The sequence below is a fragment of the Scyliorhinus canicula genome, chromosome 24 (assembly GCF_902713615.1).
Source record: "Scyliorhinus canicula chromosome 24, sScyCan1.1, whole genome shotgun sequence".
NCBI lineage: Eukaryota > Metazoa > Chordata > Chondrichthyes > Carcharhiniformes > Scyliorhinidae > Scyliorhinus > Scyliorhinus canicula.
Window position 1 is genome coordinate 4,262,713 of NC_052169.1, and position 24,018 is coordinate 4,286,730.

At 54.4% G+C, this 24,018-nt stretch overlaps 1 protein-coding gene across 3 annotated transcripts in view; it reads left to right on the forward strand.

The window, feature by feature from the left end:
* Positions 1-24,018, forward strand: part of LOC119956912 (stereocilin-like) — an 81,747-nt gene that overhangs the window by 34,735 nt on the left and 22,994 nt on the right. For all 3 annotated transcript variants that reach the window (XR_005458707.1, XM_038784475.1, XM_038784476.1), the window contains 7 exons: positions 337-428; positions 1,090-1,225; positions 3,918-4,117; positions 4,960-5,050; positions 9,744-9,921; positions 11,415-11,584; positions 19,762-19,917. Coding sequence is in view for 2 of the 3 variants with exons in the window: in XM_038784475.1 (XP_038640403.1) it covers positions 337-428; positions 1,090-1,225; positions 3,918-4,117; positions 4,960-5,050; positions 9,744-9,921; positions 11,415-11,584; positions 19,762-19,917 (1,023 nt within the window). In the remaining variant the exon portion in view is untranslated. The remainder of the gene's footprint in view (positions 1-336; positions 429-1,089; positions 1,226-3,917; positions 4,118-4,959; positions 5,051-9,743; positions 9,922-11,414; positions 11,585-19,761; positions 19,918-24,018) is intronic.

The following is a 24,018-nucleotide window of genomic DNA, read 5'->3' on the forward strand; positions in this document are numbered from 1 at the left end:
ACGCACTGCCTGGGAGGGTGGGCGAGGTGGGTTGCCTCACATCCTTTAACAAGTACCTGGATGGCACATCTTAACATTCGAGGCTATGGGCCAAGTGCTGGAATTTGGTAGGCAGGTCAGGTGTTTTTCACGTGTCGGTGCAGATTTGATGGGCCGAAGGGCCTATTCTGCACTGATTATTCGGTGAGATATTTCTAGATCATCGAAAACCTAGACGATTGTGCATGTTTCCAGGTTTCCAAATGCAGACAAGTTATACCCAGATGAGGATTCCCTGCAGGCTGATAACCACACATACTTTATAACGACACTAATTAGCATGCTTTATCTTTCCAGCGAAAGTGCGTTATCAAGGAGCTTGTTCGCAGGCCGGGAATATTACACAACAACGTACTCCTGATGGGACCCAAGATGGTGGCCAATTTACCGTGAGTGCTCGTGTACTTTACCCTCGCCTCCCGACGCCTTTTACATCTCCACATATTTCCATTTCCATCTCTGCGATCTTTCACACCCACACTGGCTCCTCAATGCCGTCTACGCTCCCTTTAACCTTCCCTTCCCCATCATGCGCTGGGCAAACTCCTTCTCACCTGCTGAGTTTGAATCCTTATCAATGGCCTCTTGTACGGGAGTTTTTAACATTCTGACAACCCTTTAGTGTGGGAGCCAAAAAACAATTCCTTCCAACCTCCTCCTCTTGAATTAAATCCCCTCCGCAGCTTGTGGGAAAGGAGATGCTATGTTTACTGCTTATTTTTTTGTAAAGGTTGATGAAAGAGCCTCGCCTCAAAGTGGTACAACCTCAGCGTGAGAATTTGGTAACAGCTGCAACTGGTTCTGTCAGACTGGACTTTTGTGCTTGAGCATCCGGAGGGGGGACTTGAACCCTCAACCTTCTGACTCCGAAGCAAGAGTGCAATCTGCTGAACCATAGACACTGGGATACCTTTTGGATAGAGAATGCCCTGGTTACTCAAGCTCAGGCTCAGAAACTTTATTGTTGCCTAACTGGAGTGTATCAGTGCACTGACTTGCACACGTTACAGATTCCAATCTCCAGTTAATGTTCTCTCTCTCTGGTTACAGCTTGAAGATGTTGAACAGTCTTTCGAATGACTCGGTGGGAGCTCTCCTAGATCATGTGACAAGGCACACCGCGTGTCTCTTAACACTGCTGCCCCATCAGCGCACCTTCTTGGTGGAGAAGGCTCTCCAGTTCCTGGTAGGTTCCTCCAATCGTTTCCTTCCATGAAGGGGCAGCAGGGTAGCATGGTGGTTAGCATAAATGCTTCACAGCTCCAAGGTCCCAGGTTCGATTCCAGGCTGGGTCACTGTCTGTGTGGAGTCTGCACGTCCTCCCCGTGTGTGCGTGGGTTTCCTCCGGGTGCTCCGGTTTCCTCCCACAGTCCAAAGATGTGCGGGTTAGGTGGAATGGCCATGCTAAATTGCCCGTAGTGTCCTAATAAAAGTAAGGTTAAGGGGGGGTTGTTGGGTTACGGGTATAGGGTGGATACATGGGTTTGAGTGGGGTGATCATTGCTCGGCACAACATCGAGGGCCGAAGGGCCTGTTCTGTGCTGTACTGTTCTATGTTCTATGTTCTAAAACCTTTCAATTCCTCCAGTCACTCTTCATTCCCCATTCGCATCCTATCACGAACACACTGACAATTGCTGGAGTCCAGTGGGTCACTCTCTCAAAGGGGCAGCACAGCCCCCTTTGGGCTAAATGGCGTCTGACTAAGATTCTGTCATTTTGACCGGTGCCAACGGTGCTTTTGCCTCTGAACTCTTCACGAATGTCCCGGCTGGAGAATGTCAGCCAGGGAATGTCAGCCAGGATTCCTGAGGAAGAGTGACTGTCACCTTGTGGAGTGACTTGTGCTCCACGTGGAAACAGCTTCCCATTTCGATTTTACGATGGTTAAACTCAAGGGATTGACAGTTAACAAGTCAAGAGATTTGATGCAAATAGATTTCTCAATGTGAGCTTAAAAAATGGATTAATATTTAGAAGAGGGCAGGACGGAGGTTTTGTTGGGAATGGGATTGGAGGTTGTGAGGGACGAGTAGAGGAAAGGCCAAATATTGCACAGGCCTCTGGGCTGCTGAGGATAACATTGAGGATAAAGGATCTCTGAAGAAATTGATGAACCAGGTTTTGTACATTGGAGTTGTGAAGACGGATGGTTATCCTGAGTTTGCCTTGATTTCTTTTGGGGAAAACAAACATTCATAGATCTTTAGTGTGTGGGCCAATCAAGGAAATAAATATATATGGGGGTGGGGTGGGGGGGGGGGGGGGGTAGGATCAGTGATAGGGGAGAGTGTACATGGGGCTGTGGGAGGGGGTGGGTAGAGTCAGTGACAGGGGAGGGTGTACATGGGGATGTGGGAGGGGAGTGAATGGGTGGGTAGAGTCAGTGATAGGGGAGAGTGTACATGGGGAGTGGGAGGGGGTGGGTAGAGTCAGTGATAGGGGAGAGTGTACATGGGGCTGTGGGAGGGGGTGGGTAGAGTCAGTGATAGGGGAGGGTGTACATGGGGCTGTGGGAGGGGGTGGGTAGAGTCAGTGATAGGGGAGGGTGTACATGGGGCTGTGGGAGGGGGTGGGTAGAGTCAGTGATCAGGGAGAGTGTACATGGGGATGTGGGAGGGGAGTGAATGGGTGGGTAGAGTCAGTGATAGGGGAGGGTGTACATGGGGAGTGGGAGGGGGTGGGTAGAGTCAGTGATAGGGGAGAGTGTACATGGGGAGTGGGAGGGGGTGGGTAGAGTCAGTGATAGGGGAGAGTGTACATGGGGCTGTGGGAGGGGGTGGGTAGAGTCAGTGATAGGGGAGGGTGTACATGGGGCTGTGGGAGGGGGTGGGTAGAGTCAGTGATAGGGGAGGGTGTACATGGGGCTGTGGGAGGGGGTGGGTAGAGTCAGTGATCAGGGAGAGTGTACATGGGGATGTGGGAGGGGAGTGAATGGGTGGGTAGAGTCAGTGATAGGGGAGGGTGCACATGGGGAGTGAGAGGGGGTGGGTAGAGTCAGTGATAGGGGAGAGTGTACATGGGGGTGTGGGAGGGGGTGGGTAGAGTCAGTGATAGGGGAGAGTGTACATGGGGGTGTGGGAGGGGAGTGAATGGGTGGGTAGAGTCAGTGATAGGGGAGAGTGTACATGGGGCTGTGGGAGGGGGTGGGTAGAGTCAGTGATAGGGGAGAGTGTACATGGGGGTGTGGGAGGGGAGTGAATGGGTGGGTAGAGTCAGTGATAGGGGAGAGTGTACATGGGGAGTGGGAGGGGGTGGGTAGAGTCAGTGATAGGGGAGAGTGTACATGGGGGTGTGGGAGGGGGTGGGTAGAGTCAGTGATAGGGGAGAGTGTGCATGGGGATGTGGGAGGGGGTGGGTAGAGTCAGTGATAGGGAGAGTGTACATGGGGGTGTGGGAGGGGGTGGGTAGAGTCAGTGATAGGGGAGGGTGTACATGGGGATGTGGGAGGGGGTGGGTAGAGTCAATGATAGGGGAGAGTGTACATGGGGATGTGGGAGGGGGTGGGTAGAGTCAGTGATAGGGGAGAGTGTACATGGGGCTGTGGGAGGGGGTGGGTAGAGTCAGTGATAGGGGAGAGTGTACATGGGGCTGTGGGAGGGGGTGGGTAGAGTCAGTGATAGGGGAGAGTGTACATGGGGGTGTGGGAGGGGGTGGGTAGAGTCAGTGATAGGGGAGAGTGTACATGGGGATGTGGGAGGGGGTGGGTAGAGTCAGTGATAGGGGAGAGTGTACATGGGGGTGTGGGAGGGGGTGGGTAGAGTCAGTGATAGGGGAGGGTGTACATGGGGGTGTGGGAGGTGTCAGGGTAACTCTCTCTCAATTTCTTATATCTTATATTGTGCATTTGATTAAAATATCTGCTTGCTTGTCGGCAGGGGATCGGTCCACTGGATGAAATTTCAGGAGCGGCTCTGGAGAATCTGGGAGCCCTCATTGCATTTGTTGATGAAGGATTTATTCGGCAAATAAACCACGAGGAGCTGCTGCTGAGGCTGGATGACCTCAGGGGTTACTGTATCCCTGAAGGAAATAAGAACTCATTTGGTTGGATGTTGACCAGAGGGGATGTGCTGGGGTAGGTAAGACCAAATGGAATGGGAATGCGAATATTAATGGAAAGCGTCCTTCGGGATTACAGGACCTGATCCAGGGATATTTGCTTTGAGCTGGACTTGTTGGGTCTCCTCTTACTCTAACCGTCTGAGGCTGATAGTCTAGCACAGCTCACAGCTAATGACAGGAGGAGAGGGAATAAAGGGGTTAACGGAACCCCTAGAGTATCAACGATTGGAGACACTCAGTCCTTGTTTTTCACGTTAATAGATTAGGCCGATACTGCGACAACTTGCATTGCAAGCACTGAAATGCCGCTAGCTGCTTCTGGTCGAATAAAACCTGACTCCGAGTCACGTATAGCGACATAGGGACCGGAGACCAGATTCTCAGTCGGAGAAGCAATTTAACAGGAGATTGAGAGTGGCGGCTCGGTGGCGCAGTGGTTAGCACTGCTGCCTCACGAGGCCGGGGATCCGGGTTCGAATCCGCCCTGGGTCACTGTCCGTGTGGAGTTCGCACATTCTCCCCGTGTCTGCGTGGGTTTCGCCCCCACAACCCAAAAAGATGTGCAGGGTAGGTGGATTGGCCATGCTAAATTGCCCCTTAAATGGAAAAAAAGAATTGCGTACTCTCAATTTATAAAACAAAAAAAGAAGGAGAGTGAGGAGCAGACGGTGGGGAGCAAATTCCGGAGCTTTCCAAACCAGTCAACCAATGATGGCGTGGTTAAAGTTGGGGCTGTTGAGAGTGCTGGAATAGGAGGAGTGCAGAGATCTGAGTGGGTTTACGGCTGGAAGAGATAACAGACAAGGCTATGCAAGGACGCACTTAATAAAATCTGAATGATTCCATTGTCTACAGAGATACTTCAGGCTGGACTCAATCGCAGCTAGAATATGTGGATAGACTTGTCTTCAACCTCTCCCCCGAAGATATTCACAAACTGCCAAAGGTAGAGATCACCCAGCTCTGCGGGAGAATTGCGAGGGGTAAAAAGATTTGGATTCTGAGCTGTTCTTTAACTCATTCTGTCAATTGGTCCCATCCACCGCCTTAAACATTCACTCTCTCCACCACCGACAAACAGTGGCAGCCGTCTACATGGTGCACTGCAGGGGCCACACCAAGGCACTGTCCGAGGGTCAGTACTGAGGGAGAGCCGCACTGTCAGAGGGTCAGTACTGAGGGAGTGCTGCACTGTCAGAGGGTCAGTACTGAGGGAGTGCTGCACTGTCAGAGGGTCAGTACTGAGGGAGTGCTGCACTGTCAGAGGGTCAGTACGGAGGGAGCGCTGCACTGTCTGAGGGTCAGTACTGAGGGAGCGCTGCACTGTCAGAGGGTCAGTACTGAGGGAGTGTTCCACTGTCACAGGGTCAGTACTGAGGGAGTGCGGCACTGTCAGAGGGTCAGTACTGAGGGAGTGCCGCACTGTCAGATGGTCAGGACTGAGGGAGTGCCGCACTGTCAGAGGGTCAGTACTGAGGGAGTGCTGCACTGTCAGAGGGTCAGTACTGAGGGAGTGCTGCACTGTCCGAGGGTCAGTACTGAGGGAGTGCGGCACTGTCAGAGGGTCAGTACTGAGGGAGCGCCGCACTGTCAGAGGGTCAGTACTGAGGGAGTGCCGCACTGTCAGAGGGTCAGTACTGAGGGAGTGCTGCACTGTCCGAGGGTCAGTACTGAGGGAGCGCCGCACTGTCAGAGGGTCAGTACTGAGGGAGTGCCGCACTGTCAGAGGGTCAGTACTGAGGGAGTGGCCGCACTGTCAGAGGGTCAGTACTGAGGGAGTGCTGCACTGTCCGAGGGTCAGTACTGAGGGAGTGCCGCACTGTCAGAGGGTCAGTACTGAGGGAGCGCCGCACTGTCAGAGGGTCAGTACTGAGGGAGTGCCGCACTGTCAGAGGGTCAGTACTGAGGGAGTGCTGCACTGTCAGAGGGTCAGTACTGAGGGAGTGCTGCACTGTCAGAGGGTCAGTACTGAGGGAGGGCCGCACTGTCAGAGGGTCAGTACTGAGGCAGTGCCGCACTGTCAGAGGGTCAGTACTGAGGGAGTGCCGCACTGTCAGAGGGTCAGTACTGAGAGAGTGCTGCACTGTCAGAGGGTCAGTACTGAGGCAGTGCCGCACTGTCAGAGGGTCAGTACTGAGGGAGTGCCGCACTGTCAGAGGGTCAGTACTGAGGGAGTGCTGCACTGTCAGAGGGTCAGTACTGAGGGAGTGCTGCACTGTCAGAGGGTCAGTACTGAGGGAGTGCCGCACTGTCCGAGGGTCAGTACTGAGGGAGTGCCGCACTGTCCGAGGGTCAGTACTGAGGGAGTGCCGCACTGTCAGAGGGTCAGTACTGAGGGAGTGCCGCACTGTCAGAGGGTCAGTACTGAGGGAGTGCTGCACTGTCAGAGGGTCAGTACTGAGGGAGTGCTGCACTGTCAGAGGGTCAGTACTGAGGGAGTGCCGCACTGTCAGAGGGTCAGTACTGAGGGAGTGCCGCACTGTCAGAGGGTCAGTACTGAGGGAGTGCCGCACTGTCAGAGGGTCAGTACTGAGGGAGTGCTGCACTGTCAGAGGGTCAGTACTGAGGGAGTGCCGCACTGTCCGAGGGTCAGTACTGAGGGAGTGCCGCACTGTCCGAGGGTCAGTATTGAGGGAGTGCCGCACTGTCAGAGGGTCAGTACTGAGGGAGTGCCGCACTGTCAGAGGGTCAGTACTGAGGGAGTGCTGCACTGTCAGAGGGTCAGTACTGAGGGAGTGCCGCACTGTCAGAGGGTCAGTACTGAGGGAGTGCGGCACTGTCAGAGGGTCAGTACTGAGGGAGTACCGCTCTGTCAGAGGGTCAGTACTGAGGGAGTGCCGCACTGTCAGAGGGTCAGTACTGAGGGAGTGCTGCACTGTCAGAGGGTCAGTACTGAGGCAGTGCCGCACTGTCAGAGGGTCAGTACTGAGGGAGTGCGGCACTGTCAGAGGGTCAGTACTGAGGGAGTACCGCTCTGTCAGAGGGTCAGTACTGAGGGAGTGCTGCACTGTCAGAGGGTCAGTACTGAGGGAGTGCCGCACTGTCAGAGGGTCAGTACTGAGGGAGTGCCGCACTGTGGGAGGGTCAGTACTGAGGGAGTGCCGCACTGTCAGAGGGTCAGTACTGAGGGAGTGCTGCACTATCAGAGGGTCAGTACTGAGGGAGTGCTGCACTGTCAGAGGGTCAGTACTGAGGGAGTGCCGCACTGTCAGAGGGTCAGTACTGAGGGAGTGCTGCACTGTCAGAGGGTCAGTACTGAGGGAGTGCTGCGCTGTCAGAGGGTCAGTACTGAGGGAGTGCTGCACTGTCAGAGGGTCAGTACTGAGGGAGTGCTGCGCTGTCAGAGGGTCAGTACTGAGGGAGTGCTGCACTGTCAGAGGGTCAGTACTGAGGGAGTGCTGCACTGTCAGAGGGTCAGTACTGAGGGAGTGCCGCACTGTCAGAGGGTCAGTGCTGAGGGAGTGCTGCATTGTGGGAGGGTTAGTACTGAGGGAGTGCTGCACTGTCAGAGGGTCAGTACTGAGGGAGTGCTGCACTGTCAGAGGGTCAGTACTGAGCGAGTGCTGTACTGTCAGAGGGTCAGTACTGAGGGAGTGCCGCACTGTCAGAGGGTCAGTACTGAGGGACCGCTGCACTGTCAGAGGGTCAGTGCTGAGGGAGTGCTGCATTGTGGGAGGGTCTGTACTGAGGGAGTGCTGCACTGTCAGAGGGTCAGTGCTGAGGGGGTGCTGCACTGTCAGAGGGTCAGTACTGAGGGAGTGCTGCACTGTCAGAGGGTCAGTACTGAGGGAGTGCTGCACTGTCAGAGGGTCAGTGCTGAGGGAGTGCTGCACTGTCAGAGGGTCAGTACTGAGGGAGTGCCGCACTGTCAGAGGGTCAGTACTGAGGGAGTGCCGCACTGTCAGAGGGTCAGTACTGAGGGAGTGCTGCACTGTCAGAGGGTCAGTAGTGAGGGAGTGCTGCACTGTCAGAGGGTCAGTACTGAGGGAGTGCTGCACTGTCAGAGGGTCAGTAGTGAGGGAGAGTCGCACTGTCAGAGGGTCAGTACTGAGGGAGTGCCGCTCTGTCAGAGGGTCAGTACTGAGGGAGTGCTGCACTGTCAGAGGGTCAGTACTGAGGGAGTGCTGCACTGTCAGAGGGTCAGTACTGAGGGACCGCTGCACTGTCAGAGGGTCAGTGCTGAGGGAGTGCTGCATTGTGGGAGGGTCTGTACTGAGGGAGTGCTGCACTGTCAGAGGGTCAGTGCTGAGGGGGTGCTGCACTGTCAGAGGGTCAGTACTGAGGGAGTGCTGCACTGTCAGAGGGTCAGTACTGAGGGAGTGCTGCACTGTCAGAGGGTCAGTGCTGAGGGAGTGCCGCACTGTCAGAGGGTCAGTACTGAGGGAGTGCCGCACTGTCAGAGGGTCAGTACTGAGGGAGTGCTGCACTGTCAGAGGGTCAGTAGTGAGGGAGTGCTGCACTGTCAGAGGGTCAGTACTGAGGGAGTGCTGCACTGTCAGAGGGTCAGTAGTGAGGGAGAGTCGCACTGTCAGAGGGTCAGTACTGAGGGAGTGCCGCTCTGTCAGAGGGTCAGTACTGAGGGAGTGCTGCACTGTCAGAGGGTCAGTACTGAGGGAGTGCCGCACTGTCAGAGGGTCAGTACTGAGGGGGTGCTGCACTGTCAGAGTGTCAGTACTGAGGGAGCGCCGCACTGTCAGAGGGTCAGTACTGAGGGAGTGCTGCACTGTCAGAGGGTCAGTACTGAGGGAGTGCTGCACTGTCAGAGGGTCAGTACTGAGGGAATGCCGCACTGTCAGTGGGTCAGTACTGAGGGAGTGCCGCACTGTCAGAGGGTCAGTACTGAGGGAGTGCTGCACTGTCAGAGGGTCAGTACTGAGGGAGTGCTGCACTGTCAGAGGGTCAGTACTGAGGGAGTGCTGCACTGTCAGAGGGTCAGTACTGAGGGAATGCCGCACTGTCAGTGGGTCAGTACTGAGGGAGTGCCGCACTGTCAGAGGGTCAGTACTGAGGGAGTGCCACACTGTCAGAGGGTCAGTACTGAGGGATCGCCGCACTGTCAGTGGGTGAGTACTGAGGGAGTGCTGCACTGTCAGAGGGTCAGTACTGAGGGAGTGCTGCACTGTCAGAGGGTCAGTACTGAGGGAGTGCCGCACTGTCAGAGGGTCAGTACTGAGGGAGTGCCGCACTGTCAGAGGGTCAGTACTGAGGGAGTGCCGCACTGTCAGAGGGTCAGTACTGAGGGAGTGCTGCACTGTCAGAGGTGCTGCGTTTCAGGTGAGACATTAAAGCCGAGGCTCCGTCCACCCACTCACAAGAGGACACAAGATCCCGTGTCTCCTATTTTGAAACTGAGCTGGGAGCACTTGCCCAATGAAAACAACCTACCTGACCATGTGTGTTATGGGATCTTGCTGTGTGAAAACCGTCTGCCTCATTATCTACATGGCAACAGTGGGTTGTATTTGAATATGTATTTCATTGGCCGGAAAGCACTTTGGATGTTCTGAGAGTGTGATAGACATTACACGGATATGCAAGTTCTTTTTTAAACTTGAGGTTTCCATAGTAACTGATAGCACTTTAAAAGGACGGTTAGTTTTGTGTAAGTCTAGCTGATGTTGCTCGCCCCTCCCCCACAGGAGGTCCTGACCACGGAGACGGTGGAGATGGTTCTCCGCAGTGAGGGGCGATGGGGAGTGAGTGACATTGGCAGAATCTGTCGAGTCCAGCAGGGGCGCTCTGCACAGACCGTCCTGCTCAGTAAGAAGCTCAGCTTGGCAACGCGAGCGGTCAAGAACATCGTGAAGAGGCGACGAGGTGAGTAAATCAAGTACCCTGAAACCTGAATAGGCATCAGTACCCTGAAGTGGCACAGGGTCTGTACCCCAAACCGCAAAACACTCAAAGTGGCACACTGTGTGTACCCCAAACCACAAAACACTCAAAGTGGCACACTGTGTGTACCCCAAACCACAAAACACTCAAAGTGGCACAGTGTGTGTACCCCAAAACACTCAAAGTGGCACAGTGTGTGTACCCCAAAACACTCAAAGTGGCACAGTGTGTGTACCCCAAAACGCTCAAAGTGGCACAGTGTGTGTACCCCAAAACGCTCAAAGTGGCACAGTGTGTGTACCCCAAAACGCTCAAAGTGGCACAGTGTGTGTACCCCAAAACACTCAAAGTGGCACAGTGTGTGTACCCCAAAATGCTCAAAGTGGCACAGTGTGTGTACCCCAAACCGCAAAACGCTCAAAGTGGCACAGTGTGTGTACCCCAAACCGCAAAACGCTCAAAGTGGCACAGTGTGTGTACCCCAAACCGCAAAACGCTCAAAGTGGCACACTGTGTGTACCCCAAACCACAAAACACTCAAAGTGGCGCACTGTGTGTACCCCAAAACACTCAAAGTGGCACAGTGTGTGTACCCCAAAACGCTCAAAGTGGCACAGTGTGTGTACCCCAAACCGCAAAACACTCAAAGTGGCACAGTGTGTGTACCCCAAAACGCTCAAAGTGGCACAGTGTGTGTACCCCAAAACGCTCAAAGTGGCACAGTGTGTGTACCCCAAACCGCAAAACGCTCAAAGTGGCACAGTGTGTGTACCCCAATACACTCAAAGTGGCACAGTGTGTGTACCCCAAAACGCTCAAAGTGGCACAGTGTGTGTACCCCAAAACCCTGAAGAGGGTACATTGTGCTCCAGATGTGAGATCGGCTTCAAGTCTGGGATGGAGACAGGGAGGACGCCGGCCTCGCCCTTTATTCTGAATTATTTTCAATCATTTCTGCAGAAATTGGAAATGTGCGAATGTGAAGTTGGAAGAAAGGAGGCTGAGGGTCATTGATCACAGCTTTCACACACGGTCACAGTGCCTGGCACCTGCCAGCCCTGAGGGTAACTGGGGGAGTGTACGCCGGCCGAGTGATGCATGAAACCTCTGACTAGGCTTCAGCAGAAGAGAGACTGTCAGTGAGAAAGCTCGGATACAATTCTGGGAGTGTAGCCGCTGTGCTGATGAGCGGCATTCCGCGTGGTATGAAACCCGAAATTGGCACATATCCCAAAACCCTGTCAGGGAGGGAATACCAGGATTTTGCCCCAGCGACAGTGAAGGGACGGCCATTGTATTTCCAAGTCAGGATGGTATGGGGCTCGGAGGGGAACCTCCAGGTGGATGGGTGTCCCCAGGTATCTGCTGCCCTTGTCTTTCTCGATGGTGGTAGTTTGTGAGGTTCCCTCTGAGACGTTTTGATAAATGACGGGGAAAGGTGCACAATGTGACATTTCCCTCTGCTCCCACTGTAGAGGGCATCCCAAATTGCATTGACATCAAGGCCACGTTTCCCACAGCCTGGAGCAGTAGCCAGCTTGCTGGAATGGCTGACAGCGAATTTTCCGACTGTTTGGAAATTCTCACCAGCGATCAGGATCTGTCTGCGGAGCATCTGAAAACCCTGCTCGCAAGAACCAAGCAGGTGAGTCCAGGAATAACAATAATAATAATAATCGCTTATTGTCACGAGTAGGCTGCAATGAAGTTACCGTGAAAAGCCCCTAGTCGCCACATTCTGGCGCCTGTTCGGGGAGGCTGTTACGGGAATTGAACCCGCGCTACTGGCAGCACGGTAGCACAAGTGGATAGCACTGTGGCTTCACAGCTCCAGGGTCCCAGGTTCGATTCCCCGCTGGGTCGCTGCCTGTGTGGAGTCTGCACGTTCTCCCCGTGTCTGCGTGGGTTTCCTCCGGGTGCTCCGGTTTCCTCCCACAGTCCAAAGACGTGCAGGTTAGGTGGATTGGCCGTGATAAATTGCCCTTAGTATCCAAAAATGTTAGGAAGGGTTATTGGGTTACAGGGATAGGGTGGAAGTGAGGGCTTAAATGGGTCGGTGCAGACTCAATGGGCCGAATGGCCTCCTTCTACACTGTATGGTCTATGTTCTATTGTTCTGCATTACAAGACAGCTGTTTAGCCCACTGTGCTAAACCAGCCCCATATGCCTGAATGTACAAGCTCATTGGTGAAGGGAAAGAGTTTCAGTTTGTGTGTGTGTGGGAGTGTGAATGTGTGTGAGTGTGTGTGTCTTTGTGTGAGTGTGTGTGTCTGTGTGTCTGTGTATGTGTGAGTGTGAGATTGTAAATTATAATCAAGGGCTTCAGACTGCAGAGTGAATTTGGACTCAAGCAACCACAGGAATCATTAATCGATGACGTTCAACCCGAGGAAATCAGAGAAGACACAGGGTATTTGCCTTCTTGGATCTGCTCCGCCATTTAATAAGATCACAGCAATTCCCAACTCTCAGTCACCCACCCTCCCATTAGGCGCAGAACCCAACTAAGAGATCAGTGATCGGTGATAATGGAGGGTCAGAGGTCTCGGTGTGAGTGAGGGTCAGAGGTCTCGGTGTGAGTGAGGGTCAGAGATCTCGGAGTGAGTGAGGGTCAGAGGTCTCGGTGTGAGTGAGGGTCAGAGGTCTCGGTGTGAGTGAGGGTCAGAGGTCTCGGTGTGAGTGAGGGTCAGAGGTCTCGGTGTGAGTGAGGGTCAGAGGTCTCGGTGTAAGTGAGGGTCAGAGGTCTCGGTGTGAGTGAGGGTCAGAGGTCTCGGTGTGAGTGAGGGTCAGAGGTCTCGGTGTGAGTGAGGGTCAGAGGTCTCGGTGTAAGTGAGGGTCAGAGGTCTCGGTGTGAGTGAGGGTCAGAGGTCTCGGTGTGAGTGAGGGTCAGAGGTCTCGGTGTGAGTGAGGGTCAGAGGTCTCGGTGTGAGTGAGGGTCAGAGGTCTCGGTGTGAGTGAGGGTCAGAGGTCTCGGTGTGAGTGAGGGTCAGAGGTCTCGGTGTGAGTGAGGGTCAGAGGTCTCGGTGTGAGTGAGGGTCAGAGGTCTCGGTGTGAGTGAGGGTCAGAGGTCTCGGTGTGAGTGAGGGTCAGACATCTCGGAGTGAGTGAGGGTCAGAGGTCTCGGTGTGAGTGAGGGTCAGAGGTCTCGGTGTGAGTGAGGGTCAGACATCTCGGAGTGAGTGAGGGTCAGAAGTCTCGGTGTGAGTGAGGGTCAGAGGTCTCGGTGTCAGTGAGTGTCAGAGAGTGGCCAACCCACCTACCCTGCACATCTTTGGGTTGTGGGGGCCAAACCCACTCAGACACGGGGAGAATGTGCAAACTCCACACGGACAGTGACCCAGAACCGGGATCGAACCTGGGACCTTGGCCTCTCTCACCCCCTGGGCTCTTCCACATCCCAAAAAACACCTCCTCTGGACTCGGAACCACCTTCCCCCCCCCCCCCCAGTACCTCGGCCATCACGCCCGCAAACCCCTGCCAGAACCCCTTTAGCTTCGCACACGGCCAAAACATGTGGACGTTATTCGCGGGCCAGCCCGTGCTCCGCCCACACCTGTCCTTTACCCCCTTTAAAAACCTCCTCATCCGTGCCCACTCTGCCCTCAGGACGTCCTTCAACTGAATGAAGCTTTTCCTCACACATGACAAGGACGTTATAGACATTGTACACCTTCCCCTCCCTATCTCATCCTTCGATGGCACCCTGTCCTGCAACCCCAGGAGTGGCAGCTCAGGAATGGACGGCATCTCTCTCCTCACAGAATCCCGGACCTGTAGGTACCTCAAACCGTTCTCCCGGGCAGCTCGTACTCTTCCTCCAGGTCCTCCAACCTCGCAAACTTCCCCCCCCCCCCATGTACAAATCGCCCAATCGCTCGATCCCTGCTCGCCACCATCCCGAAACGACGCATCCAAACCTCCCTCCCCCCCCCCCCCCCCCCCCAACCCCCAGGCACAAACGTACGCTTATCGCAGATGGATGCCCACACCGGGGCACCCTCCACCCTCCTGCCTCCCACTGCCCCCACACCCTCAGGGCCGGCACCACCACTGGGCTGGCGGAATACCTGGCCGGCGAGAAAGGTTGAGGCGCCAACAACAAGACCCTCAAATCCGCTCCCCTACACGATGCCGCCTGGATCTGACCCCACGCCGACCCCTCCCCCACGGCCCACTGCCTAATCATGGCAATGTTCGCCGCCCAGGAATAATTGAAAATGAAATGAAATGAAATGAAATGAAAATCGCTGATTGTCATGAGTAGGTTTCAATGAAGTTACTGTGAAAAGCCCCTAGTCGCCACATTCCGGCGCCTGTCCGGGGAGGCTGGTACGGGAATCGAACCGTGCTGCTGGCCTGCTTGGTCTGCTTTCAAAGCCAGCGATTTAGCCAAGTGAGCTAAACCAGCCCCTACTACTTCATCATGTTCGACAGCGCCAGCCAGCGCACCGTGCCCCTGCTCTAGATAAACCCTCCTACCCCGCGGGGTCTTCCCCGCCCACACAAACCCAGAGATCAGAGTGCTAACTGTCCTGAAAAATGACTTCAGGCACAAATTGGGAGGTTTTGGAACACAAACAGAAACCTTGGCAACACCGTCATTTTCACTGTCTGCACCCGCTCTGCCAGCGACCTTCCCTAACACCCGCCTAATAAATACCCATCATCCCAATTTGGGGCATAAACATTTACCAAAGCCATTGGCATCTACTAACCAGCTTCCCACTAACCAGCTTCCCACTAACCAGCTTCCCACTAACCAGCATCCCCTCCAGCTTCCCACTAACCAGCTTCCCACTAACCAGCCTCCCACTAACCAGCCTCCCACTAACCAGCCTCCCACTAACCAGCTTCCCACTAACCAGCTTCCCACTAACCAGCTTCCCACTAACCAGATTCCCACTAACCAGCTTCCCCCTAACCAGATTCCCACTAATCAGCTTCCCACTAACCAGCTTACCACTAACCAGCTTCCCACTAACCAGCTTCCCACTAACCAGCCTCCCACTACCCAGCTTCCCACTAACCAGATTCCCACTAACCAGATTCCCACTAACCAGCTTCCCACTAACCAGCTTCCCACTAACCAGCTTCCCCTCCAGCTTCCCACTAACCAGCTTCCCACTAACCAGCTTCCCACTAACCAGCTTCCCCTCCAGCTTCCCACTAACCAGATTCCCACTAACCAGCTTCCCACTAACCAGCTTCCCCTCCAGCTTCCCACTAACCAGATTCCCACTAACCAGATTCCCACTAACCAGCATCCCCTCCAGCTTCCCACTAACCAGCTTCCCACTAACCAGCTTCCCACTAACCAGCTTCCCCTCCAGCTTCCCACTAACCAGCTTTCCACTAACCAGCTTCCCAGTAACCAGCTTCCCCTCCAGCTTCCCACTAACCAGATTCCCACTAACCAGCCTCCCACTAACCAGCATCCCCTCCAGCTTCCCACTAACCAGCTTCCCACTAACCAGCTTCCCACTAACCAGCATCCCTTCCAGCTTCCCACTAACCAGCTTCCCACTAACCAGCTTCCCACTAACCAGCATCCCCTCCAGCTTCCCACTAACCAGCTTCCCACTAACCAGCTTCCCACTAACCAGCATCCCCTCCAGCTTCCCACTAACCAGCCTCCCACTAACCAGCTTCCCACTAACCAGCTTCCCACTAACCAGCTTCCCCTCCAGCTTCCCACTAGCCAGCTTCCCACTAACCAGCTTCCCACTAACCAGCATCCCCTCCAGCTTCCCACTAACCAGATTCCCACTAACCAGCTTCCCACTAACCAGCCTCCCACTAACCAGCCTCCCATTAACCAGCATCCCCTCCAGCTTCCCACTAACCAGCTTCCCACTAACCAGCTTCCCACTAACCAGCTTCCCACTAACCAGCCTCCCACTAACCAGCTTCCCACTAACCAGCTTCCCACTAACCAGCTTCCCACTAAACAGCCTCCCACTACCCAGCTTCCCACTAACCAGCTTCCCACTAACCAGCTTCCCACTAACCAGCTTCCCCTCCAGCTTCCCACTAACCAGCATCCCACTAACCAGCATCCCCTCCAGCTTCCCACTAACCAGCTTCCCACTAACCAGCTTCCCACTAACCAGCATCCCCTCCAGCTTCCCACTAACCAGCTTCCCACTAACCAGCTTCCCACTAACCAGCTTCCCCTCCAGCTTCCCACTAACCAGATTCTCACTAACCAGATTCCCACTAACCAGCTTCCCACTAACCAGCATCCCCTCCAGCTTCCCACTAACCAGCTTCCCACTAACCAGCTTCCCACTAACCAGCCTCCCACTAACCAGCATCCCCTCCAGCTTCCCACTAACCAGCTTCCCACTAACCAGATTCCCACTAACTAGCATCCCCTCCAGCTTCCCACTAACCAGCCTCCCACTAACCAGCATCCCCTCCAGTTTCCCACTAACCAGCTTCCCACTAACCAGATTCCCACTAACTAGCATCCCCTCCAGCTTCCCACTAACCAGCCTCCCACTAACCAGCATCCCACTAACCAGCATCCCCTCCAGCTTCCCACTAACTAGCTTCCCACTAACCAGCTTCCCACTATCCAGCTTCCCACTAACCAGCATCCCCTCCAGCTTCCCACTAACCAGCTTCCCACTAACCAGCTTCCCACTAACCAGCATCCCCTCCAGCCTCCCACTAACCAGCTTCCCACTAACCAGCTTCCCACTAACCAGCTTCCCACTAACCAGCCTCCCACTACCCAGCATCCCACTAACCAGCTTCCCACTACCCAGCATCCCCTACAGCTTCCCACTAACCAGCTTCCCACTAACCAGCTTCCCACTAACCAGCATCCCCTCCAGCTTCCCACTAACCAGCTTCCCACTAACCAGCTTCCCACTAACCAGCATCCCCTCCAGCTTCCCACTAACCAGCTTCCCACTAACCAGCTTCCCACTATCCAGCCTCCCACTAACCAGCTTCCCACTAACCAGCCCCCCACTAACCAGCTTCCCACTAACCAGCTTCCCACTAACCAGCCTCCCACTAACCAGCTTCCCACTAACCAGCTTCCCACTAACCAGCATCCCCTCCAGCTTCCCACTAACCAGCTTCCCACTAACCAGCTTCCCACTAACCAGCATCCCCTCCAGCTTCCCACTAACCAGCTTCCCACTAACCAGCTTCCCACTAACCAGCCTCCCACTAACCAGCTTCCCACTAACCAGCTTCCCACTAACCAGCTTCCCACTAAACAGCCTCCCACTACCCAGCTTCCCACTAACCAGCTTCCCACTAACCAGCCTCCCACTAACCAGCCTCCCACTAACCAGCTTCCCACTAACCATCACGAGCCTCCCTCCCCGTATCTGCCACAATATTGCCCGCCTCGGATGTCACTCGCTCGTTCACCAACACCGCCTCCCCCCTCGTCTTCACATCCAGTCCCGGGCGGGACACCTTCCCCACCCGTCCCTTCCTCAACCTCGTCTGGACCCCGACCTTCAGGTCCGTCTCCTGCAAAAAAGGTACCGTCCGCCTTCAGACATCTCATGTGCGTGAACAGACGCGACCGTTTGAGCGGCCCACTCAGCCCCCTGCCATTCCACGTGACCAGCCTGGCTCTCCCCCCCCCCCCCCCCCCCCCCCCCCACCCCCACAACTGGCAAACCCCCTTATTTTTTAGCCAGCCCGTGTCACAGGTCCCTCCCGGCCCACCCTTAATGTCCACCATCATCGATCCCCTTCCAACTTGGCCACACCAACCACACCTTTGGCAGCAACCCACTCTCAAACAGAACACCAAATCCATCCCACCACTGCGCCTACCTCCTGACAAACCCCCCCCCCCTCCCCTTCACTCCCATTGACCCACCGCTAGGAGATCTCCCTGCGTTAATTACTCTTTACTGTGCGTGCCATCTGTCCAATGTGTTGAAACGAAAGCACAAATATTGACTTTTCAAAATGACAGGAAGTTCAATTTGAATCCATTACTCTGTGATTACTGGTGATAATCTGGCGACAGTGATCCTCAGGAATGTTCAGATTGGAGAGGACGTGAATTTCTTCCCTGGAAAGGGGTTGTTGGGTTTCTGGGACAATAGTTGATCTATTTGAACAGCTGGATCGGGGGTGCGTTAAGGTGGCAGACTGACTCTTTATTCAAAATGCTGCCTGCTTTATATTTAACTATATTACTTCCTAACGCACAAAGTGTTCCTACGCTGGGAAATATCAGATGATCAGCTTTCATCAGCTGAGGCCCTAATGCACTAACGGTGCAGCAAGAACCCAAAATAGTCTCAGTGAAGCAGAGATCCAACAATAGATAGTCAGTGAACAATGTAACACTGAGGAAGGCCACTGTAATCAGGGCAGCAGCAGCTCCATTAACTGCAGTTACCGGGCATCTTGATTCTTCACCAGCCAGCCGCCTGCCTCTGTCAGTCAGTCACGCCAGCAGCCGTGAGTGCGGAGCACTATGGAAGTAATGCTTCAGTTATCCAGGGTGGGATTGAACCAAATGGGGATAAAGTCCCATTGCGAGCGCGTTTACCCTCGTGTTTCCCGGCCCTCGCTGCGCTGAGAAATCATAGAATTTACAGTGCAGAAGGAGGCCATTCGGCCCATCAAGTCTGCGCCGGCCCATGGAAAGAGCACCCCACTCAAGCACATGCCTCCTTCACCCCATCCCCTACACCCAGTAACCCCAATTAACCTTTTTGGACATGAAGGGCAATTTATCACGGCCAATCCACCTAACCCGCACATCTTTGGACTGTGGGTGGAAACCGGGGCACCCGGAGGAAACCCACACTGAGACGGGGAGAACGTGCAGACTCCGCACAGACAGTGACCCAGGAGGGAATTGAACCTGGGACCCTGGAGCTGTGAAGCAACTGTGCTGACCACTATGCTACCGTGCTGCTATGAAACCGCACTCACGTTAGACGGGGAGCCACGGTGAGGAATGTACGTCTGAGGCCCCCGTTGTGTTCACCGAGGAACTCCGCTCGCTTGAACTCCCCAGTGTAGCGAGATAAACAGTGTCCCAATCTCTGTAGCCCCCAAAGTGACCCGACCCTCCCCAGCCCCAATGCACTATGGGCGGACCCTCCAGCCCCTCCCCCAACAGCCGTGCATGGCACCCCCGGTGAGATCGCCACCATGCAATTAAATGCAAGCTTGGCACCATGGCAGTGCCAACCTGGTACCCTGGCAGTGTCCTGCCAGCGCCAACCTGGTACCCTGGCAGTGTCCTGCCAGCTGGCAGTGCTGCCTGGGCACCCTGGCAGTGTCCTGCCAGCTGGCAGTGCTGCCTGGGCACCCTGGCAGTGCCAGGATACCACCCTGCCCAAAGGGTGTTGACTTGGGGGCCTCTGATCCCCTGGGCACTGTTCCACCTGGTCCACGTTTGAGGAGACCAGCACTGAACGGCGTCTCCGAGGCAAAGGAGATTGATCCCAACGCCTCAGGTACCTCAGGAATCTGCAGATTAGAGTGAGACTAGCTGGGGTATTAATGGATATGGAACCAATTCTATAAGGAATTGAGATCTGCCATGATCCCATTGTATGGTAGAACAGAGTTGATGGGCTGAATGGTCTGCTCTTGCTCCATGTATAACCAAGCCAGTTCCAGGATACTGACCCTGTGGCGATGGAGTAAATGCCAATGTGTGACCAATGGCCAAGTCAGGATGGTGAGTGACTCGGGGGGGGGGGGGGGAACGTCCAGCTGATGGTTCTCCAATGCAGTCGCTACACTTGTTCTTCTAGGTGTTTGGAAAGTGCTGCAGAAGAACTCTTGGTGTTAAATTGCCTCCTTTCTCTGTTCCCAGTTGTACGGCTCCATGAGATCGATGAAACCGTGGCAGGTCCTCCAGCTGGGCCAAGCAGTTACCCAACTCAGTGACCGAGATCTTCAGGATCTGGATGTCTCAGACCTGGGAATTCTGTCCTTCTTGGGGGAAATGGATGGATGGAATAAGAAACAGGTAACATTGACCTTCTCTTGCACTCCCGCACCTCTCCCCTTGCATCCCGCTCCCCCGCTTGTTCCAGCTTTTTCCTTCAGCTCGCTCCTGGAGGTGTTGGATGGCTATTTGACCAAGGAGGGCATCGTTTCTGAGCCCAATCCTCTATGCACCCACAGACACTCTGGTTTCCAGCTGCACGCCCCTGGACAGTGATCAGAAGCAGAAACCTCAGCGAATTCCTTTACGGGATGTGGGCGTTGCTAGTTAGACAGCATTTATTGCCCATCCCTAGTTGCCCTTCAGAAGGTGGGGGTGAGCTGCCTTCTTGAACCGCTGCAGTCCCTGAATAGTAGGCACACCCACTGTGCTCTTAGGGAGGGAGTTCCAGGATTTTCCCCAGTGACAGTGAAGGAACGGCCGATATATTTCCAAGTCAGTGTGGGGAGTGACTCGGAGGGGAACCTCCAGGTGGTGGGGTTCCCAGGTATCTGCTGCTCTTGTCCTTCTAGATGATCGTGATCGTGGGTTTGGAAGGTGCTGTCTGAGGAGCCTTGGTGAGTTACTGCAGTGCATCTTGTAGATGGTACACACGGCTGCTACTGTGCGTCGGTGGTGGAGGGAGAGAATGTTTGTGAACGGGGTACCAATCAAGCGGGGCTGCTTTGTCCTGGATGGTGTTGAACTTCTTGAGTGTTGTTGGAGCTGCGCTCATCCAGGCAAGTGGGGAATATTCCATCACACTCCTGGCTTGTGCCTTGCAGATAGTGGACAGGCTTTGGGGAGTCAGGAGGTGAGTTACTTGCCGTAGGATTCCCAGCCTCTGACCTGCCCTGGTAGCCACACTATTTATACGGCTGGGTCCAGTTCAGTTTCTGATCAATGGTAACCCCCAGGATGTTGATTGTGGCGAATTCAGCGATGGTGTTGCCATTGAATGTCAAGGGGCAATGGTTAGATCCTCTCTTGTTGGAGATGGTCATTGCCTGGCACTTGCGAGTGTAACTTGCCACTTGTCAACCCCAAGCCTGGATATTGTCCAGGTCTTGCTGCATTTGGACATGGACTGCTTCATTATCTGAGGAGTCGCGAATGGTGCTGAACATTGTACAGTCATCTGCAAACATCCCCATTTCTGACTTATGTTGGAAGGGAGGTCATTGATGAAGCAGCTGAAGATGGTTGGGGCCGAGGACACTACCCTGAGGAACTCCTGCATTGATGTCCTGGAGCTGAGATGATTGACTTGTCCATGTTTGAACCAAGGCTGTAATGAGGTCAGGAGCTGAGTGACCCTGGCGGAACCCAAACTGAGTGTCCGTGATCAGGTTATTGCTGAGTAAGTGCTGCTTGATAGCCCTGTTGATGACTCCTTCCATCACTTTGCTGATGATGGAGAGTAGACCGATCGGGCAGTAATTGGCTGGGTTGGATTTGTCCTGTTTCTTGTGTACAGGACACCCCTGGGCAATTTCCACATTGCCGGGTAGTTGCCAGTGTTGTAGCTGTACTGGAAGAGCTTGGCTAGGGGGGCGGCAAGTTCTGGAGCACACGTCTTCAGTACTATTGCTGGGATATTGTCAGAGCCCATAGCCTTTGCAGTATCCAGTGCCTTCAGCCATTTCTTGATACCACGCGGAGTGAACCGTATTGGCTGAAGACTGACATCTGTGATGCTGGGGACCTCCGGAGGAGACCGAGATGGATCATCCACTGTGCTGGGCTACTCCATCATTGAGGATGGGGATATTTGTGGAGCCTTCTCCTCCAGTGAGTTGTTTAATTGTCCACCACCATTCACGGCTGGATGTGGCAGGACAGCAGAGCTTAGATCTGATGCGTTAGTTGTGGATTCACTCAGCTCTGGCTATTACTTGCTGCTTATGCTGTTTGACACACACAAAGTAATCCTGTGTTGTAGCTTCACCAGGTTGACACCTCATTTTGGGTCTGCCTGATGTTGCTCCTGGCATGCTCTCCTGCACTCTTCATTGAACCAGGGTTGATCCCCTGACTTGGTGGTAATGGTAGAGTGGGGGATATACCAGGCCATGAGGTTACAGATTGTGGCTGAGTTCAATTTTGCTGCTGCTGATGGCCCACAGCACCTCATGGATGCCAAGTCTTGAGTTGCTAGATCTGTTCCAATCTATCATAGAATCATAGAATTTACAGTGCAGAAGGAGGCCATTTGGCCCTTCAAGTCGGCACCGGCCCTTGGAAAGAGCACCCTACTTAAGCCGACACTCCCACCCTATCCCCGTAACCCAGTAACCCCACCTCACCTTTTTTGGGCAATTTATCGCGGCCAATCCATCGAGCCTGCACATCTTTGGACTGTGGGAGGAAACCGGAGCACCCGGAGGAAACCCACGCAGACACAGGGAGAATGTGCAGACTCCGCACAGACAGTGACCCAAGCCAGGAATCGAACCCGGGACCCTGGAGCTGTGATGCAACTGTGCTAACCACTGTGCTACCGTGCTGCCCCATTTAGCAGGGTGGTAGTGCCACACAACGCGAGGGAGGGTATCCTCAATGTGAAGACGGAACTTTGTCTCCACAAGGACTGGGCGGTAGTCACTCCTACCGATACTCTCATGGATAGATACATCTGCAGCAGGCAGGTTGGTGAGGATGAGGTCAAGTATGTTTTTCCCTCTTGTTGGTTCCGTCACCACTTGCTGCAGTCCCAGTCTAGCAGCTATTGTCCTTTAGGACCCAGCCAGCTCGGTCTGTGGTGCTATTACCCAGCCACTCTTGGTGATGGACGTTGAAGTCCCCCACCCAGAGTATATTCTGTACCCTTGCCACCCTCAGTGCTTCCTCTCAGTGCTGTTCAACATGGAGGAGAACTGATTCATCAGCTAACGGTGGCATTTTTTTTGTTTCTACCCAGGAGCAGGGAAGATAATTGCTGCACTTGGTCAGTGTCCTGGGTAAGATTTGAAGGGTCCTACATTGTCACCAGGTTAACCTTCAGGCCCTGTCTACCTGTTCGAGTCGGTGCTGGAGATTCCGCAGTGATGTTGGACAGACTAGGGCGGTCTCCTGGAGTTCCGGCCGACATTCCCTTCTCCAACTAAAGCCTCAGATTATACATTCATTGGTCATCCATATAACCGCTGCTTGTGGGATCGCACTGTGTACAAAATGGCTGGTGCATTTGCCTGGATTCCAGTCGCCAAAGTTCAAAGCTAATGAATTCCACTTGAAATGCCTGGAGATGTTTTGGAGGGAGGCGATAAGCTGCTGTTTAGATTCTGTTGGCCCTCGGCCTGGAAGTGGAATTGGAGACAGGCCAAATGTTCAATGGGCCTCTTCCATAACAGAGAAAAAGAACTGGAACAGCACATTTCACCAATTCAGGGCATTTTACAACGAATGAATCACTGTGGAATTGTAGCCACTGATATAAAGGAGGAAACACAGAGGTCAGCATGGACACAGGAAGATCCCAAAGGTTGTGCTCGATAATCTGTTTCAGTGATGTTGGCCGTGTGACAATTTTCACCTGGACATAGGGGGATCTCTCCAGCAGGTTCCCAGAATAGGGCCGAGGGTCTTTTATGTCCATCTGAGAGGGGAGAAGGGGCATTGGTTTAACATCTCAACTGCACCTATGATAGGGCCTCACTCCCTCAGTGCTGCACTCCCTCAGTGCCTCACTCCCTCAGCGCCCCACTCCCTCAGTGCCTCACTCCCTCAGTGCTGCAGTCCCTCAGTGCCTCACTCCCTCAGTGCCTCACTCCCTCAGCATCGCACTCCCTCAGTGCTGCACTCCCTCAGTGCCGCACTCCCTCAGTGCTGCACTCCCTCAGTGCCTCACTCCCTCAGTGCCCCACTCCCTCAGTGCCTCACTCCCTCAGTGCTGCAGTCCCTCAGTGCCTCACTCCCTCAGTGCTGCACTCCCTCAGTGCCTCACTCCCTCAGCGCCCCACTCCCTCAGTGCCGCACTCCCTCAGTGCCTCACTCCCTCAGTGCCTCACTCCCTCAGTGCCGCACTCCCTCAGTGCCTCACTCCCTCAGTGCCTCACTCCCTCAGTGCCTCACTCCCTCAGTGCCTCACTCCCTCAGTGCCGCACTCCCTCAGTGCCCCACTCCCTCAGTGCCTCACTCCCT